General features: G+C 40.2%; 1 protein-coding gene across 3 annotated transcripts in view; it reads left to right on the forward strand.

Moving 5' to 3' along the window:
• DGKI (diacylglycerol kinase iota) overlaps positions 1 to 21106 on the forward strand; it is a 433300-nt gene that overhangs the window by 237722 nt on the left and 174472 nt on the right. For all 3 annotated transcript variants that reach the window (XM_059396338.1, XM_059396340.1, XM_059396341.1), the window contains exons 12-15: positions 1704 to 1764; positions 11324 to 11437; positions 12846 to 12983; positions 15951 to 16029. In XM_059396338.1, the coding sequence (XP_059252321.1) occupies positions 1704 to 1764; positions 11324 to 11437; positions 12846 to 12983; positions 15951 to 16029 (392 nt within the window). The remainder of the gene's footprint in view (positions 1 to 1703; positions 1765 to 11323; positions 11438 to 12845; positions 12984 to 15950; positions 16030 to 21106) is intronic.

The following is a 21106-nucleotide window of genomic DNA, read 5'->3' on the forward strand; positions in this document are numbered from 1 at the left end:
CTTCGTCTGATGTAAGAGCTTAAGTATCCCTACTCTTCTTTGGGCTAATTCCCTTCTAGACCAGCTACACAGTTGTTATCCCAGGACATCCTTCTAGTGTGCTTGTGTCTCACGGGCAAGCAACTGTCGATTATCTACAAGTGTGCACTGAGGAAGGATCTGTCATTTTTCTGCTTACTCATGCTCAGCTTGGGGAGGTGCATCAGTGAGACTCTAAGTGGATCTTTGGAGAGTGGCCATATTTATTTATGAATATGTTCATGTATTTAAATGAGAGGTGGTGTGTGTGCGCCTGTGTCCACTGGAGACAGATTGATTGATTATGCCTATGGATTCCGCCCCAGGACAGGAAGACTTTTTAATTCCTGCTCGATCCCTTTTTCTGAACTTCTCAGAAGTTTCATTCTGTTAGGAGTATTGAAAATCAAGTTTAGACCTGGGTGACATGTATCCTGTATCTTCCCTTTGGTGGTGGCAGTGCTATAGATGGTGGGAAAGAGCTGGGCTCTTTCTGCTACTGTCCATCCCTATTTTAAAACCCATGTATTGAGGTAGTTTGGATGTCATCAGATAAACATTAGAGCTTAAGGGATACTCATTATTTTTAAACAAATAACAATACCAGAGGCAAAGTAATCTAGAGAAATAATATTCCTGTATTAGATGGACAAATCATATATTTGAAACATTCAGGAGAACATTAAATATAAAAATTAATTTCTGCCATCATTCTTTTAATCTATGAACTTTTTCACCACTAGAGTTCGCTATAAAACTTCTATATTTTTTTCTGTATTTGGATGGACTAAGGCAAAGCTGCTACCCTGGCTTTTGTCCTTTTGGATGCTTTTCTTAAAATCTTATCACTTTGGCTAGACTTTAGGCAGAGCCTTCATAGGTCATTCCTAAAGAATGTGGCCGGATAGGACATGTTTCCAGAAAGAAAAAAAACAGCAACAACTTGATTTTGAAGATGATCTATTTTAGAACAGAGGCATTGACAGCTTCACTTAAGGAAATGTTCTAGCAGGGGTGCTATAATTGTGTTTTCTCAAGAGCCAACATGAAAAATGATCTAATTTTAAACAAATTTTAAATGAAGAAAAACCAGTAAGTCTTCCCTCTTTGGGCGGAAGCGTATAAATGTGGCTTGAGAGTTGGTGAGTGAGTGGAGATGGGGCTAGAATTGCAGGTGTGGCGGTAATGCTGCGGGCGTTCTCCCGCCATCCTGTCTCTCGGAAGAGGTTTACTGGGATTAAGAGTGGAAAGTATAAGTTTGAAAAGCAAATCCAGGAAAAGCTGACAAAAAAAAAAAAAGGAGGAGACACATAATGACTCCTGACTATGGATTAAGGAGGATTTTCTTTGAGAAAGGAGGAAGGGGCATGATGGGAAAAGAAAAGGAAGTCGAAACGAATTAGGGAAATCATATGAGTGGATACATTAGTCGGGATTATGAGAGAGAAAACTCTGGGACATCCTGACATCCCATTCCAGCGTCGGCCATTTAAAAATGATTCTTGCTACCAACCGCTGCAATCGCTGATCCCTTTGTTGGGATCCATGCCCATAGTGATATTATTATCCTCATAGTTATGCCTTTTCTCCAGGGACGGCCCCTCAGAGCTCTTTTGCCCTGTGGTTTCTCTGCAATGGCCAGTGATGAGCTCTTTTGTTTACTTCATGTTCTTTTTCCTCTACAGGCTTGAGTTGTATAGGAAAGTACCAAATCTGCGAATTCTGGCCTGTGGTGGGGATGGAACGGTAGGTCCTCAAAATAGAATCAAGCTCTCTTACTTATTTCTTCTTTCTTTTGCTTTCCTTGTGACAGTTCTCTTTATTATTTCCTACCACACCTCTTTCCAGTTCCCTAAGACCTAGGTCTCTGTCATGGGAATCATGGCCCATAAGTCATGGTTATTGTCTCATGGATTCATACTTGGTCTTCCTAAATTGTGTCTTACTCTCTCAGCTCTGTTGTATCCTTTCCTGTTCTACAAGGTAAGGATGTGGCAAGATCATTACAATGAAGGTTATAGATGACTGAATTCTTCACTTAAAAAAACTACTTAATTTCTTTGTGTTTTGTTTTGTTTTTAATTTCTTTGGTTCTTAATCATCGGTCACAGTCATTAAGGAGAAGTACATGGACAAAATTATTGCATTTGTTCTTTTTTTTTTTTTTTAAAGAATTTTATTTATTTATTTGACAGAGATCACAAGTGGGCAAGAGAGGCCGCAGAGAGAGAGAGAGAGAGAGAGAGAGGGAAGCAGGTTCCCCGCTGAGCAGAGAGCCTGACATGGGTGGGGCTCAATCCCAGGACCCTGGGACCATGACCTGAGCCGAAGGCAGAGGCTTTAACCCACTGAGCCACCCAGGCGCCCCTGCATTTGTTCTTTATGAGTAGAGATAAAACTTAGAATACTGACATTGGTTTGCCTTAAAGATAATCTCCTTTGTATTCATTTTTGAAGAAAAAGTGGAATTGGGCTGAAGTTTAATATTATGGGTTCATTTTCCTCTATTTGTCTTAGTTGGTTCTCCATTTGCCCTCCACTTATGCCGGCATATCAGCAACGGGAAAGAACTGAGAACCACAACGTTTAGACTCTGCTGCCCACTATCTTTTTCTTCTGTATTTGGAGTTTGCTCTCATAGGATCTAGAATTTTATTATGAACTATCTTTGGCTTTTCTCTAATCTCCCTAATTAGAATGTTATAGTCTCAAAGGTAGCAACAAAATCTTTGAACTCTCTCTCACAGCACTTAACGCCACATTGGATACACATTATATACCAAAAAATACAACTGGAAAAAAACAGAACAGTGTTTCTACAGGTCCCTTAAGCTACTCTCTGAAGATGAAAACGTTTTTTTAGTTGGAAAAATAGTGTTTACTGTTTGTCAAGATTCACAATACACGTTATTAGCTTATAAAAGTCATTATAAAATCTTACAGCTGAGAAGTGAACCCAGTTCACTATTTAACCCATTGTCTTCCAAAACTTTTAGACCATGGAACTTTTTCTGCCACAATACCAATTAAAGTTCTATCAGTTGTAGGTTGTCGGGAGATACACTAAAGGATAGGCAGATTTCGAATTTTCCCAACTTTTTTTAGTAGAATTATATCCAAAAAAATCCTCTGGGGATATATATCTATATCTATATCTATATCTATATCTATATCTATATATGTATGTATGTATATGTATATATGTATATGGTATGTGTGTGTGTGTCTATATATATGTATATATTTGTATGTATATGTAATTATATTAAATATGTATTAGTATGTTGCATTTACCCATACACAGAGTGTTCTTAGCTCAGCTGTCCCCTGATTCATTGTCTTAAAATATAAACTTATTTAAGTGACCCTTTACTACAGTTCTTTTCCTTATTTTAGAATCTCCTTATCTTTCTATATGACTTCAGAATTTGCTCCCATCTTTTCTCCTCTAAATCTCAATGACAGCAGCAGAGAAGCTGAGGCTATATGCCTGCTGTCCTGAGTTCAGAGTTTTTACCTTTCTCCGCCGAAGTGACCATGACCTCAAACCCACATCCATTTTCCATTCCTTCTCTAGAGCTTGGGCCCCACCAATGATCGAGTGCCACCCCTTGCACATTCCGCACCCCCTGCCGGAGCCTCCTGGCAGGTCGCGCTCCATCTCCTTTTTTCTTCCTTTCCTCTGCTCAGCGGGTATGTGTAGGACACAAGTTCTAGGTTATGTGCGTTTGAGGCATCCTATGCAACTAGAGAAGTGTTTGAAAACCTGGAGCTTTAAAGCCTAAAAGGACCAAAGAGAGCCGCGTCTGGATACTTGCGACACAGCTGCAATTAGGGAGTCCGGGCCAGAGTTCCGAAGGAGAATGAAAAGATGGAAGTAGAAAGGACCTCTCCTAGGCTATTCTGTCAAGAAAAAAAACCAAAAACAAAATACAGAGGAGTTTCAGGAAAGAGGCCGTGGTTATATCCTGAAGGAGAGACTGGAGAATTATCATTGATTTTGGAACCTAGGAGGTAACTAGTGGTTTTCAAGAAAATCATCTCAATAGCGTGTCTGGGACAAAACCCAGAATGACAAGCAAGTGAGACTTGGTAGATTGTTAACGAATCCTAAAGACCAGACCCAATTACAGTGTTGGATATCTGTGAGTACGCCCTGGTGCCATTAATAACACCTTTTTGACATGAAGACTCCCTCGTTCTCCTACTTAGCCTGTCTTTTCTATCCTCCTTTCTTTAAATATACCATAATTAATAGGTACTCCGCAAGGCTAGATATTCCTCTTCTTTTATGTTCTAGGGAGTTTTTCCTCTTAGGGACCGTATCGATGTTCCTGGCTTCCGTTTTCACCTCCTTCCACATAGCTCACAAATGCACTAGACATTTGTACTCGGGTCCCTTGGAACAGGCATGCCCCAAAGGAAAGTAGCAGATTTACCCAAGGGTCAGTGCCTACTTTTGTACTAATTCTTCTCTCAACAGTAATCTCTGTAGTTTAATCACTCAGAATCAAGACTTGGCTTATCTTGTACCTTATATGCAACCAGGTTTTATTTTATTTCTTTACTTGGCTAAAATAGATGTGTTGTGGAAGAGGCCTGGAGTTTATGAAATGTTTTTCTAGATAAGTGATTGATATTTTTAATCTGGTTCTTTAGAATATGAAACTTTTAATTTTGAGGAGGGGCAGAGTCTCTGTAAAGGCGAGGCCTCCTGATGGATTTATGAAGAAAGCTTGATGGCTTGAGGCAAGTGAAGAACAATTTCTGAGAATATCAGTGTGACATAAGGCATCCAGCCTTTACTCGGTGAGCGTATCAGTCACAGGGGAAGCTGTCAGAATTCTGTCAGCACAGTGACAGGGTCCCAGGGAGATTCAGGAATGGATTTTTTTTTTTTTTTTGACTGATTAAGAGGAGGCTGTATTAACCCTTAACTGCATTAGTTTGTGCGCAAATTATTATTTCATATATAGATGTCTTGTGTTAATTTGGAAACAAGGTTTTGGCTCCGCTGCTGCTTTGTGTCACTCTGCTTCCTTGCACTTTTTAAAAAAAAATTTTTTTAAGATTTTATATATTTATTTGACAGACAGAGATCACAAGTAGGCAGAGCAGCAGGCAGAGAGAGAGAGGAGAAAGCAGGCTCTCTGATGAGCAGAGAGCCCGATGCGGGGCTCTATTCCAGGACCCTGAGATCATGACCTGAGCCGAAAGCAGAATCTTTAACTCACTGAGCCACCCAGGTGCCCCTACTTGCACTTTTAAATAACCCATCTCCCAGCTCTGCTCTTGTCAGCTGGTTGGGTGCCTATGTTTCTGTGGCTTCCAAAAAGAAACAAGGTTTCTTACCATCCTTTGAGACCTTCTAAGTCTGCAGAGGGATACGCTGGGTTCCCTAAGGGTCTTCATGGTCGCAGCATTGTAATAGTATAGACTGTTGTTCTTCAAGAGAATAACGATACAAACCACATTTTCAAGTTTTCTAGAAGTCACTTCAAGTCAGAAGCAGGGAAAATTAATTTTATAATACATTTTATTGAACCTCAGATATCCACAAGATTGTCATTTCAACATGCGATCATGGAAAAATCACTAATGAGATCATTTCTTCTTTTTTTTTATAATTTTTTATTTTTTATAAACATATATTTTTATCCCCAGGGGTGATGAGATCATTTCTGTTCAATGCGTGCTGTCTTCAAAATGCGGCGTATATTTCTCCATCCCGCACCTCCAGTTTGTATCAGACACGTTCCAGTGCTCAGTTGCCACGTGTGGTCAGTGGAGGCGCAGTGAACAGTGCAGGTGTGGTCTCTTTGGAACTGGTTAGCACAGCCCCAGGGTGGCCGCATGGTTGCAGTTATTGGATGGGCTCATCTCACCTTCTATCTCTAGGCTGGAAGGAAACTCCCCTAACTCAGGAATGATCTCAGACTTTCATGTTTATAAACGAGCTGCTTTTTGGGGTCATGCGGCAGTTGTATATTCTTTCCCATCCTTCGCCACGTCTCTGCCTATCCAGCTCCACATAGCTTAAATATTGGAGGGCATGTGGGCCAAGACCCCAGAGGCACACATACCCGCCCCTTCCTGTGTGATGTGATCCCTACCTATCTGGCTGCTGGCTTTGGTAATGGGGCTGGGTCTGCTGGTCCGCCCTTGACCGTGTGAACGTCTTTCCAAAGGCCTGGAATTAAACGATCGGGCCATCCACTTCGTGTTTTATTGCTTGATCACTTGTCTTCCCTAGATGAGGATACACCCCAAACAAGAGGCTCCTCCGTGCCCTGACTTACTGCAGCCGCAGCAGGGAAGAAAGTGTATTTCCCTTGAACTGACAGTGACAAGCCCACCATTCCGAGCCTCTTTCCTCCCAAAGCCTCAGCTTATCTCTGTCTCTTCACCCGCCTCCCCATCTCTCTCCCCTCCTATCTGGATTTCTTTAGGGCTGACTTTAAAAACATTTAACATGTGAGTACTTGTAAGCTATGAAGTACAAACATAAAATATCAAAAGGAAGACTCGTGGTGTACACATCTGAAAGGGCGATTTGAACTTAAGTGCTGCCTTGATGGTCTTTCAGGTCAGAAATGTTGGCCTTGTTTCCTTTTGATCTCTCACTATGTCCATCTTCACTTTTCGTCAGCCTAGAAGGCAATGCAATGTGTACCGGGTCTGGTCAAAGAAAGTGCCCATTCGCTGTTCTCCCAGCCCCTCAGCCGGCTCTAATGTTAGTACATCGCAGGACGATGGTGCTCCGCATGTGCCAGGCCCACACCGGGTGACGGCTCGGGTACCCCATGCACCGCACCAGGAGTGGCTGCGCTCCCCAGCTGCGGGCAGCCCTCACCGCCGGCTGCTCTGCTCAGGGACAAAGCCCAGGAGCCTGGCCTTCCATATGGGGCAGCCCTGCCCTTCCTGACACAAAGGCAGGACAGAACATTGCAAACCGGGAAATGATTTCACCCAGTCTGGATCGTTTTCTTCAGTTGTGGTGGAAAATATACCGAGTGCTATGTTTTGCGGTTAATTACATCTAACTGAAGGGGTCCAGGATGACTGGTGGAGACAATTTGGGGAAAGCTTAACAAACAATCCCGGCCACATACCCGAAGCCCAGATTCCTTGAAGGAGCGGTTCCGGGTAAGAGAGAGGCTGTGGTAACAGCCTTGTCCCAGAAGATCTTTTATAGTGTTTTGCTTTTTAAGGACAGATATAGATTATTAAGATCTGTCTCCTGCTGTTGTGGTTTTTTTTTTTTTTTTTACATTCTCTCTCTCTCTCTCTGTAACACTTTTCTGCTTTAGCACAGCTTGGGTTTTCTGCATTGGATAGTCTCTGGAAAACTTTGGATTGATGGCAGTCAGAGGTGGCATTGATTTGTGACCCTGAGGTTCAGTTTTAAGTGGAGAGACAGAAGGAGGGCATTTTGCTTCTGGGAAAAGGAAGTAAAAAGGAAAAAAAAATAAAGCTTAATCGTAGCAGCTAATGTTAATTAAGCATTTCCTTATGTGAGGCAGATGCTACGTAATGTTTACATGTCATTTAGCTGGTAACAAAACCCTAAGAGTCTTGGGAACTTGGAAAGATTGAGTGGCTTACCTCAACTTGCCCAGCCAATGTGTGATGGGCTCCGTTTTCCCCTTTAGCCCTACATTCTGTGGCCTTCTGAGGAAGCCGGTTTGGGGTCATACATCTCTTGGGTGCGAAAAACTATTAAGGATGGTACAAAGCCACGATACAGACCCCCCTCTGCCAAAGAACTATTGTTAGTCCAACACTGATGGACTTGGGAGAATTTCATGACCTATCTTGACTCTGAAAGGCAGGTGACATCTGGTGACTCCAGGGCTATGTGATGATGGAACCCTAAACCTCCCTGATTGTTTTCAGGGGAAAAATAGAATATTTGGCCATTGGACAAAGAAGGTAGGATGTATCTATGCAGTTCTTAAATCAGTTGCTAAGAAAGGGGATGATCCTTTCCTTCAAATCAGTTATACATTTTCCTTTTCTGCTTGGGCCAGGTGTGAGAGAAAGAGAAAGAGGGAGGGTGAGAAGTCCACGTGTCCTGAGGGCTCCCGCCTCTCCGAGGAACCAGATAGCACAGGGTCACATGGATTCTTGGCGACTTTGAGAGAACAGGAGCCCCTTCAGAAGGTCTGAATGAAGGCTATATCCTGATGAAAGGATTATTAGATGATACCCATCAATTTATGGACATTACGGGACACTCATTTCAGTCTCATTCGAAAAGTGTTTTTGTTTCATGTGCTGTGGACTAACCCCACCTTCCCGTCCATCTTGGCATTAGCCTTCTTCCCCAAGTTACAATTTTTCTTTGCAGGCTTCTCTCCAGAGGAAGTTGTTTTATCGTGTTCTTGCCTTTCTCTTTACTTTGTCTCCCTCCTTTCACTCTTCCTTCCTAGTTGTTTGTATGGTTTCCAACGCTCTTGAGACGCGAGCAGGTTTCCTGGAGGTGACTCAGGCACCCAGCCTGGGGAGATGTCCTGTGTTGGAGGTCTGCCAGTGAGCTGGTGGGAAGGTGGGCCCACCACTTAGAGGCTTTCTCCTTCCAGCCTCCATGCGTCTCCACTGTCTTTGGGTGATGCCTCAAGCAGGGCTCCTTCACACCCTTTTCCAGAGGGAGCTTCTTTCATATATGGCCTCCTGCCAGGAGGGGTGACCTCTTACTCCCTATGATCAGACAGAAGCTAAACTCCTGGCTTCATTGGCCTGCCATTTTGTGTTTGGTTTGCTTCTGGTCCCTGAAGATGTATTTTTCTTGTCATTGTGCCTAGAACGCAGTGGGCATTGGAAATGTGACCACATGACATTATCTTTACCAGGAAAAGAGACTGTTTTCACCTGAGCATTTAAAAAAAAAAATGTGTAACTTAAATCTACCTGAAAGAAAGTAGACTGACTTGTGAGTACAATTCGTAAGGGGCAACCTGAGTGTTCACCTCTCGGAGAAAGTTCTAAAGAGACTGCCTTTCACCTCTTGGAGAAAGTTCTAAAGAGACAGGGGTTGTTGGATTCAAATTTCCACTGTGTTCTGTTGCATCTCCGAGAGGCGCTGGGTCTGTGCAGGACTGTTTGCATCTGTCGTCGGTGATCCCTGATGCTGGGATTGCTGTTTCCCCGTCTTGTCGTTTCGTAGAGGGGAGCTACTTACTGCGTGCAGCCTGTGCTCTCAGCGGCGCGGGGATGGGCACAGGCATCAGCACGCGTTAGCATCTGACCCACACTTCGACAGCAAGCTTTGTTACTACCGTCTGTAGAAGGACTAGGAACACGTGGGGTCAGAATCTAAGGAGTCATCCACAAGAGATTTGCCTGGTTTGAGGGAATGGAGGGACTTCCGGGTTCTTCTTTACTCTGGAGTTTTAGTCCGTCATATTGGGAGACCATCGTGATATGCCCTTCTAGAAGATAAACACAATTTTAGGCTTCTTGATGGACAGTCAAGTTTTACATCCTGGGACGAAATATTGGGGTAGAGAAAGGATGGAGTCTCTAGAAGCAATCAAGAGACCTGATAAGATTCCTATGCTAACACTCCTTGTTGCTTAAAACCTTGAGCCAATTACATAACCTCTTTGCACCTCATTTATTAATAAATCTGCAAATTAACTGAATTTGATCGAGTAATTTCTAAGACTTCTCCATCACTCCAAAGATTTCAAAAGTACAAAAGCCACTGTCTCCAGCACAGTCAGGCCATATCCAGGCCATATTCCAGAACAGAATTTAGGTCTTTATTTAAAGGCTCCCTGCACCACAGTGGTTAAGAGGTTAGCGGTGGTGTTTGGTGTACCTGATTTTGAATGCCAGTTGTATTGTATAAATGATATGATATTAAGGAAGTCATTGAATCTTCCAAATTTTGGCTTCTGCATCTATCAAATGGAGATGAGAATCATTCCTACCTTACAGAATTGTTTTGAACTTTAATAATATGGTTACAGAGCTTTGCTCAGGAATCAGCAATGGTAGGTCCCTCTTTTTATTCACTATAAGCTCCCTGAGAGCAGCCATCTGCCTTACTTATCTTAGCCCAGCTCATTCGTCTTATTTCTTTTGCTTAGTTCTGTGTTTTGTATGTAGTAGTGTTCAATAAATGTACTGTCAAAGTATAATTTTCAAAATAATTTTGAATAGGACTCACACAAATATAGAATAAATACATGTCAAATTTAGTTAGGTCTTTAATGAAGAAACCAGCAAGATGATAAAGTTGATTTATTGGAGAAGTAGAGGGAAAGGATTATGTAGTTATACCAAAATAATTTTTCTAAATTTGAGACATAATTGGTTTATGGCCTTATGGGGGAATAAGACCAAATCTTCAACATAATCTTTTATTGTCAACATTCATATCTCCACAGGACAAACATTCCTGTTAACCTACAGTCATAAAGTTCTTAGGCCTGTGAAACACTATTTGAGTATGACATTGTGAGAATATGCAACTTTCTTTTTGCTATTTCCGGGTTTGGAGTAATTATTCTAAATAGTTATGAGACCAAGCCTAAAGTATTGTTTATCTTAGAAAAAGATTAAATGGGAATATGATTCTAATATGTAAGTATCCATTTTCTAACTAAACTTGTAATAAGTACTAGGACCAACCATAATTATGTTTTCATGATGTTTCATTAAAAAGAATATAGGGATATTTAGGAAAACGCTACTAATTTCTACAATGATGTTTTGGAGAGTAAGTATTTAATGAGTGCTTATATGGACCACATCGAGGGCTTTATATACATTTGAGTTAAATCTGTAAACAGTCTTGTGAGGTAGGCATTATCTCCATTTTGAAAATCAGATAAATAAATCTCAGTGAGGTTAGGTAATTTAATCAAGATTATGTAGCCAATATGAGCCAGGATTGAAATTCAGTCTGATTCTGAGTCTCGTATTGTCTCCAGTGCCTGTATCATAAACCTCCCTAAAAATTTTAAACTGTTCTAAATTTTAAGGTAGATTCCAAGTTAAACATACAGATGATTGGGTCTGGTTCTGCTTCTAAGACAGCACATACGAACAGTCCTTCTCCTTTTAAGAGACTCACCATTTTAAAACCGTTTCAGATAAGTAGTCTGTTTCCTGGACACTAGATTCAAATATATATGTTTGAAAGAAAAGTCACGCCATTTCATTTGCTTTTTAAAACTTTCTTCTCTATCGCGTCTCAGCCTTTTGGCTCAGAGCCAGTGTAAAGCTTTCGTCTCAGGTTGTCTTTGTCACTTACCTATCTTTCTTATATCCCTTCTGGCCTCCACAATGTCTGTAGGTGGGCTGGATCCTTTCTATTCTGGATGAACTACAGCTGAGCCCTCAGCCTCCCGTCGGGGTCCTTCCTCTGGGGACTGGGAACGACCTGGCCCGAACTCTCAACTGGGGAGGGGTAAGAACTGCCCTCAGGGGCTGCCCATGCTGTCAGGTAGGAGAGACCGTGAAGCTGCAGATGTTCTAATGGAAGGGGGCTATGCTACCGCTGTTCAAAGAATAAGTTAGAATTGAGAATCGGCACCCACGCATCATGATTTCATCTGGGACCTTCTTCAGTTTAAATTTAGAATCATCTAGAGAAGAAAGTGGGGTATAAAGATGGGGGTTAATACATAGGCCTAGGGCTTCTTGAGGTATCCATTGAAAGGTGGTTGGGTGGGTTGGCCTCAAGTCTTCATGTGAAGACCTGACTTGATCTTGACCCTTAGCCCTGGCCAGAATACCAAATCTGGTTCAGATTACAGTTCCTGCTTTGGGAGAGTTGCAGATTTGGGGGACGATTTGTTTTTCTGGTTGGTGTCATCATGGCTCTTTTGTCCAGGTGGCCAGCTGTCCTTTCCACCAGAGAGCCGACTTCAGGCAAGCTTAGTGGAAGAAGTTTACCTGTTACTAACCAGTCATTTTATTAATTTTTTTTTTTTTACAGAGTTAAGATAGCAAGAAGGCACACCTTGCTAACATAGGCAGCCCCACCAGCTTTTTATCTACTCATAAGAGAGGTTGGGCTAGGCTCCATGAAAATTATCATCAAATCTTAGCAGATAACAATTTGACCTTTGTGTGAATTAACCTCGCTTGGGTGATAATTATCTTCAGATATTAGCAGATACTCATTTGGTTATTGGGTGAATTAACCTCCTACAGGTCTTTTTTATATTTTTCAAGTGGGCATAGTAGAAATAATAATAATACATTAGTTGCTTCATGTAAATAGGTTGATCGCTGTTAACATCTTTCATCCACATCAGTGACTTGAGTATCCTTAATATTCATGCTGCAGTAACACATGCTCAGGGAGTAAGTGGTTGCCTAAGAGGGCTGTGCCTCAGACAGACTCGCCTTAGGCCATGCAAAGAACAGTGTCCCACTATAGGGTTAGGGAGAGGTGAAGAGGTGGTAACAGAAAAAATCATCTATTCTGTGCCACCTTGATTCTTTTCCTCCTTTTCCATACACAGTTTTTCTGTGTATCTCTCAGATGCCTCTAGTGGCATGTAGGGGACTCCTGTTTTCATTTTGACAGAAGTGACCCTCCAGCATGGCCTCCAGATGTCTACCTGTGACTCTTGGTCCTTGGTACTGGCAAAAATTACTCCTCACCTCAAACCAGTTAGAGCAGTATTGCACTACGCATGTTACTGGTGACTCTTGTCTTAGATTCTAAGTACTTCAAGGGAACCCAGCCTTGCTAATTGCAAAACAAACAGGGAACTATAGCAGAAGAACTCTTGCTTGCAGGAAATGGCTTTGGTTACACTGTTCGTTGCTCTAGGTGGCAATGGGTATATTCTTTGATTCTTTAGGGCTACACTGATGAACCTGTCTCTAAGATCCTTTGCCAAGTAGAAGATGGGACAATTGTACAGCTAGATCGTTGGAACCTCCATGTGGAAAGAAACCCAGACTTGCCTCCAGAAGAACTTGAAGATGGCGTCTGTAAGGTGAGAGAGTTCTTTCTTCCCCAGAAGGGAAGCCTCGAACGTGTACCTGAGTCACAGGAAGTGCAGTCCTGGCTGGAGAGGCATATGGTGATTCCTTCCTATGACATCACAGGAATTGGTGTTTGAGTTTATGGCTACTAGGCCTGTAGGGTAACACTTTTCCATGATTCTGCCCCACAGACCTCTAAAGACTGAGATTTCCTATCTGCCTCCAGAGCTCAGGGAGCTGTTCTCCATCCTCAGTTTCCACACCAGAAAGAATGTATTCATTTTCTAATCTGTCAGGCGTTGCAAACCCATGACCTATTAGAAGGTGAAAACTATGGATGGGTGTTCTGAAGCTTTAAGCATGTGGTGTTTCAATGGGAAGATAACCTCCTGAGATTTGTAGTCTCCTATTAAATCTCTCTTATGTGAAGCAAGTATGAAGTAAGTCAGCTTCATCACTTGGTTGGGACTTGAAGATCCCCAAGTAAATATTTTCACTTAGTATTTTTCCTTCAGTGACTGAACTTTCATTTCCACCCAAGACAAACCAAGAGACACAGTAGTACATATGTTAATGCACAGCCCCAGGAGAACATTTGGTTCTAAGTTCTGGCCTCAATTTCAGATAAATCTGACACATTGCCAAATAGTCACTTCCTGCATATTACCTTCCACTTTTCTTTGGTGATAGTGTTTTCAAAGTTTTGCACAAGAACCTCCATGTGCAAATTATGGGGCCCAGTCTCCATTGACTCTGATCAAGTAAATGCAGGGTTAAGGCCCTGGATCTGTACTTCCAGTGGCGTCCCTGCTTTATTGGATTATGCCATTGGTTGAGCCCACATGTCATAGGCATTTCCACTTTAAAATAAATTGAACAAGATATCCTTTTAAACCAAACCAAAACCTAGTCACTCAGTAGCACCGTGATCCTGACCAAGGGTGATAAACACTCAAGTTTATTATTTGGCTAAAATAGGTTAAAGTATGTTTTATCTTGTCCTCACGTTTTTTCTCCTAAGCCATGATCCAGAAATTGTGAGGTTTCTAATAGATACCATGACTGCTTCATACATTTGCATTCCTAAGTCACAGTGTTGTTTGAAACTGCAGTTATCACCTTGGGATACGATACTTCTTTCTGATGTGTTCGACTTACAGAAACTGGGTAGGATAGAGCCTAAGTGAAAAGAATTATGCCATACGGAAATTTTAAGGTCCTTTCCCCACCAAGATTAGAATGCTTAGGCCCTCAGTCAAAATCTCTATTTAAGTCTCCACCTGACAGCTTACAAAATGGAAAGACTCCTTGGTACAGCCAGAGAACACTAATCCAGATAATTAAGGGTTTTGAAAAACTGGATTTTTGAGGAGATATGTAGGAAATTGGGGCAATTTTTCCTGGAAAATATGAATATGAACTTAATAATGGAATAAATTGGGATATTATTTAGGGGATGGTGACCAGATGTTCTCCTAAAGCTATTGGTGAATGCTAAGACATGGGTTAGAATTGTAGCCAAGAAAGCATAAATGGTAGGGATGAATATATCTGTGCTTTTGGCAAGATCACCAGCCCTTGCTGTTGTTACTAAGGCTTGGTATTTTGTTTAAGTGCAGGAACTAGACATTCTCAAATATGAAGCCAGGAGAATGAGACAAGATTTTGGCATTGTTCTGTGTTTAGTTTCTCCCCTGCTCTCCAGCCAGTTGTAGACATTTCTAAAGGGACTGATTTGACCTCCAAATTTATGATAAGCTCTGACTCAGGGCCTTTCATGGGCGGTTCATTCTTTATTTCTATTGGATATGAAGGCCATCTGTTTTCTTTCCTTCTGTATTAATATCTGTCTTCCTGTTACTCTCCCTCTCATTTCATTTATCTCTTAATGCGATAAGGTCCTCACTCTAATCAAACAAAGTTTTACTGGTCAAGGGGCATAAGAAACCCTGTAATAAACTTACTTTTGAAATCTTAAGGGTTAAACACTTACTTCTAACAGAAGAGAAGTATATTTCTATCTGGAGGCTAAATCTGATAATTATCTGGAAACATTCTCCAAGCTGAGATGCTTCTCTCTTTGGTCTAACATTTACCTTCCACTCTGAGTTGCGGAAGGGAAAGTAGAAGAGCCACCGTTTCCTTTCTAGCATTTTCCATGTGCTTTCTCATTGTTTAACATGGAAGCCTTAAAAGCACCTAAGTTTTCCAGTTCTGTTGAAGGATTTTAGGTTGCATAGTCCTCACCTTTACTAAGCTTGCAGTGGTAGCAACCAGGGACCCAGAGGACTCTAGGAAGACTTGTGTGTGTACCCACATCTGTGTCTATGTATTTCATGATCATATTAGAGATTAAAAGGTCGGACAGACTAAATCAAAATCTGAATAATACTGATAAATATGTCTATACACATAAATTTTTTTTTCTGTATAGATCAGGGGTAGCTAAATGTTTCCCACTGCCTTGTTGCTTATGACTTATGTCAAAAAAGGATTTTAAAAAATGGAAGTGGAAACATATTAAATATTATTTATTTAAAGTTGCAGTATTAATATGCTGGCCGTAAATTCTCAATAAGTTTATCCACGGATTAGCTTACACATGACCCTTCCATTCGGATTGACTTTCTGAGTTTGCTTAGTGAGTCATTCTTTGTAGCTATTGGGGCTGTGCTTCCCCTCAGCTTAATTGGGCTCTCTTATTTAATATCCACAAGAAGAGTTCCCATTTAATAATTTGTATCTGCATTGCTTGTTTCCTATACTACTTAAAATTCTTGGGAGTCTTATTTGATTTGAGCTTTCACTAATGAATTAAAAAATCCCTTGTTCCTCATATGCAAACACCTTCTCCCTCCGGTTGTGACTTCTCTCTTTCCCAGGGACTGCCCTGGAGACAGGTGTCTGGCATTAGGCTTTATTTTACTCTCTCTGCCTGGTCACGCACCACTTCACCTGTACTTTGTTCATCATTGCAGCTTCCTCTGAATGTTTTCAATAATTACTTCAGCCTCGGATTTGATGCCCACGTCACACTGGAGTTCCATGAATCCAGAGGTGAGGACAACGTCCCATTTCCATCTCCCAGGGAGGAAGTTTCCAGCAGGTGTTTTGCATGTTCCCTTCTGTTTGTATATCACTTAAATATTGACAGTGTGCGTCAGTGTTGTTCATTTTAACTTTCATGATGACCCTGGGAGCTAGAATAAGATAGGGACTTGTTACAGATCGGGCCCTGAGACCTAGTTGTTTAGGGTCTCAGAGATGTAAAGGACGACACAGATGGATAGTCCCGGTCTCAGAACGCTGATTTTTAAGTTTGACTCGAAACTTTGGGGTTAATGAACTACTAGGAAGAGATAAATCTTCTTTCATTCAAATCATTTGGATATTCACAGCTTGCTGAACCACCGATTGTTAACATTTTATAAACCAGGGACATTGAAATCTGGCAGCAAAAACATACAAGTCCTCCCTGTGTGTGAGAAAGAGATAGCAGTCATCTTAAGGAACAGTAGGGGAGCTGATGAGTGTTGAGGTGGAAAGAAAGGCTGGTGATTGGATTGGTGACAGAGGTGCTGGGAATGCCCGCTGGACAAGCTAGAGGGACAAATGAGAACCGGTGGTAATTTCAAGGGCTGGAAGAGATGGAGACAAGATGAGGGAACAAAATTATTTTCGAAAGAGAAATAAGATGAAATAATGGCATGTGGTTAAATACTTCATCAGAAAATTTCTTATGCCATTCAGAGCTGAGAAAGTTGAGGATTTGGGCTTATGTTTGGAAGCCCCAAACGTCCGTGCTCACGCTCATTCACCGGTGTTTCTTCATCTCTCGAAATCTCTTATTAATGTAACTACATATATCTGTGTCTTTGCCTGTATCTACATCTGTACCTAGTCTCATAGGAATAAGTTAATATATAACCAAAATCATGCTGGGCAGTAGGTTAGTGAGTGTGTTGTGAGATAAAACACATACGTGAGAGGATTATTTTACTTCTTTTCCTCCAGATTCTTCAAGAGAGTCAGTGGTTTTAACTCCTAGAATTTGAAATACAGAGACCTAAAAGAATTCAAATGTTCACATTCTACTAATAACCCAGAGGAAATTCTGATAACACTCTTACGCAACAAAGGTCAAGAGTGGAGTAGTAGGATTAAGGGCGTTAGAATACAAACTGTAAGTGAAGTCCAAACCTGTAATTCTTTTACTGAGATCAGCAGTTTTGGTAGGCTTTGCCTTCCTGCTCTCATGAGGCTTTGAGAGTTAAATGCCATGTCAATTAAAAACAATACTCAACATAATACTCTTCATCTCCATCCGTGTTGGTGTAAATTGTATCTACCATGTAAATCCGTGTCTTGGGTAATTGAATTTAAATGAAAAAAAAAAAGTAAGATAAAATAAAAGTGATGATGATCAAAGAGAAAGCCATAGTTTGACTTTTCTCTCTGAAAGTTTGGTTGAAAACAGTACCACAGATATCACATACCCAGATCCGAAACACTACTACCTCCCATCTCCCTGTCATAGACAGCTCTTGGAGATAGATGCTCAGGGAGTCCTACTGTAGGGCCCACATTTATAGTCTGTTGGTCTCCCTATACTTAAGGAGACTTAATTTCGGGAAGTAAATGAAGATTACTTTCCTCATTTCTTAACCCATTTTTTTCCCCTCATATTCTTCAGGAGACTCTGGTTTTGGGCTTCTTAGCAAAATCTTTCAGTTTCTTAGCAATACTTATAATTATCACCAATGCATGAATCTTCCAAAATAGACATCCTGGCATGAAAAGAGACCTAAATGAGTAAGTGGCAGACAATGAGTTCATTCACGGGAGCCTAATATTTTGTCTAATTAATCTGACAATTTTCTAATGATACATTTCCTTGTACTGTGATGAAACTTTTGTGTCTCAGAGTGAAGGAAGCAGGGAGAGATATCAAGGGAGAAAGACCAGGCTTAGAAGAGAATTCTTGAAGGAAAGTGATTTTTTTTTTTTTTTAAGTGGGACTACTTCTTTATTTGAGAAAGGAATATGCAAACTGTGGTGTATACGTGTGTGTGTGTGTGTATGTGTGTGTATACATAGTTTAATGTATGTGTGATTATAAAACATTTGGTTAAAAGATTCAAAGACTAGTCTTTTAATAGGTTATTGTTGGGGCTTAGTGTAAGTGCCTTTGAGGAAAACCAGCCACTGGAGAGCTGATACAAGAGAATTGTTTCCTGAGATACTCTGCAGTATTCATGAAGATGGTATATAAATAAATATCGAGAAAATGTTGAAGTCAGGTTTAGTTGTTTAGTTGATAACCTTATACCAGAAGTGTGGACTTATTAATACCTGTTAATCTATTGACTTTTCATTAATTAAAAATCATTAATTTATGCTGAAAATTATAATTACTCAAGCTTTTTTTTTTTTTTTTTTTTTTTGCTTTTACTATTTTCTATTTATTTGAATTTTCTTCACATTTTTACCTGGATAATCAAGAAATCTCAGGCTCTCCTACAAAAGGAAAAGAAAAATAACATAGCTGCATTTTCAATAGGGGCAGACTTACTTATTTCTTTTGATATTAAGTGGCTATTCTCAAGCCAAAAACACCAATAGCTGAGACTTCAAACTATTCTCAAATGTAGACGCTCAGTGTGAGACTTCATGACAAAACTTGTATCATTTGCCATGAAATACCAGAAGGGTGACTCAAAGCCTCATGAGAGCCATTATAAAAAAAAAAAAAATGAGCTTGGATAGAATAACCTATTAGGTATTAATAAAAGGGGAGAGAGAGAGAGAGTGTGAGTGTGTGTGTGTGTATGTGTACGTACTTGGGATTTATGCTAATCTATCTACATGAAATGGGTAATAAATATAAATCTTACTAAGGCAGAATCTCTGAAAATGTAATTGCAGAAGCAATTTTTGGCATAGATGTGAAACAGCCCATCAAACACAGGGGATAATTAAAGGCATTTGAGATAGTTTATTGGCGGTATTACTGTTTAAACACTTTTAGAATCACCAGTAAAAAATCAAGCAAGGAGTAAAGACATTCTTAACATTTTGATTGACTTTGTATAAAAAGAATGCAAACATTTGAATAATCTGGGTTTCTATATTTGATCAGAAAGTTTGTTTAGTTCATTTGATTGGAAAATAGAAATGCTTTCTTCTTATTAAATTGGCTAAATCATGCTTGGTTGAGCTTTTGCTTATATATCAGAAAGTGCAGTCTTTCAGAAGAGGGTTTGGAGATGTAACAGAATTGGCCATTTAATTTTTAGCTGGAGTCTTGCCCAGAACGTTAATAACTATTGCGTTATGACAGTGCTTGAGCAAGTACATTGAAAATATTCCCATCCATTAATGTATAGACATGTTAACAATGATTATGGTCATCAGATAGCAAAGTTAGGTCTCACTTTGCCAGCTATATGAATTAGATTGTCATTTTTTTTGGACGTGAAGGATATTAAGCATGTCAAACTTTTAGCCTTAGATTGGATACTTAAATTTTACTGCCTCTCTGAAATTACTTATTCAGAGGAGTTGAACCTTATGCGACAAGGTCAGAGAAATACAATTATGACTCTAAAGGAGGCAGTATTTAAATTTGATTTAAAATTTACTATTTTCACTGGATATACAAAAACATGCAGATGAGCATGTTTCTGAGGATTATGAATGTTTCATGATTCATATGGAGAATGAACAGATTTCTTTAAAAAGACATTTCAGTAGCTTGCTAAATTTCATCAAAGGACGCACTACCAGTCTTATGTCTAGGTACTGAGACTCAAGCATGATTTGCCCTTGTGAAAGTCTTTTTATGGTCCAGGGTTCTCTGTCTGTAACCTCCTTTTCATTTTGAACCTCTGCATGGCCCCTACCTTCATTCGAGATTCAAGTGTACCTGCCTCTGGAACCCTTTTGATCATTCCTTTTATGTGTGACTCTCACTTCACCTGCTATAGGCATCTGTGTATGGCATATACAAAATGATGTTTCCCTTTGCTTTTCAAATCTATCTCCTCCACTCTAAAACTCATGTGGGCAAAAGATCATATCTTCCTGTAGTCCCTGTGCCAAGCCCATAGCTATCTCAATAAGTATTCATTACTATAATGGAAAGTGTAATTAGAGGAGAGGCCCCATATATAATATAAAAGATAACAGTAGAAAGGACCATATAGTAGGGATTAGATTAGTTGTATAGGCAGTAAATAATATAGGAATTTGGCAGGGAAAATGTATCAGGGGAAAATTTACAGACAGGGTAAGAGAGATAAAGGAGGAGTGCGAAATATGTAGTTTAGAAGTTAAGTGGGTAAGGGCATTTCAGACAGCGAAGTACAGAGGGACCAATGAGCTTGTGATAAAATGGGATGACCAGTTAATACATAGTGAAAGAGGTTTGCAGCCATGTTGAAGAACGGATAATGTTGATAAAACTATTTGTCCTTCATGGGAGATGATGTTGGAAGACAAGATTTTTTTTTTGGATATATGCCATTTGAATTGAAGGTGGCATTGTGATTGTAGGTATAGATTTGGGGATCATTTATGTATATATAACTGAAGTCTTAAGATTGGGTACATATGTGAGTTTTGTGCCATTCAAATTGCTTATTGAGTTTTATAAACATAGAGTTGAACTTGTATTTATGAATACCTCCTCTAATATGCCAGACCAATTACAGACAAAAGTAGGGTCTAGGATCTTATTCTGATAGCACAGATGTTATTGTGTTGTGCATAAAAATAGGATTAATATATTAAACCAGTGGAATGGAAAATACCCAGAACCTTATTATCATCATAACTGGATTAACATCTAGAGCCAAATCATTTAGGTGATTTTGATGATGAGATTTGGGAAGTTTGAGCTAATAAGCTTGAGTTGAGATTTTTGGGTTTTGAGTTGATGCTCTAATGGGGATGAGACCTTTGGGGACCTTGGATGGAATGAATGGTTTTCATATGAGAAAAATATGAACCATGGGTGTCAGATGGTGGGTGATCGTGGGTAGAATTTTGGCCTTTATGACATTTGCTATTTGGTATCATGCTTGTTGGTTATGTTATTTTACATGGAAAAAAAAAAGACTTTTTTAATGTTATT

Source organism: Mustela nigripes, chromosome 4, assembly GCF_022355385.1.
Source record: "Mustela nigripes isolate SB6536 chromosome 4, MUSNIG.SB6536, whole genome shotgun sequence".
NCBI classification, from domain to species: domain Eukaryota; kingdom Metazoa; phylum Chordata; class Mammalia; order Carnivora; family Mustelidae; genus Mustela; species Mustela nigripes.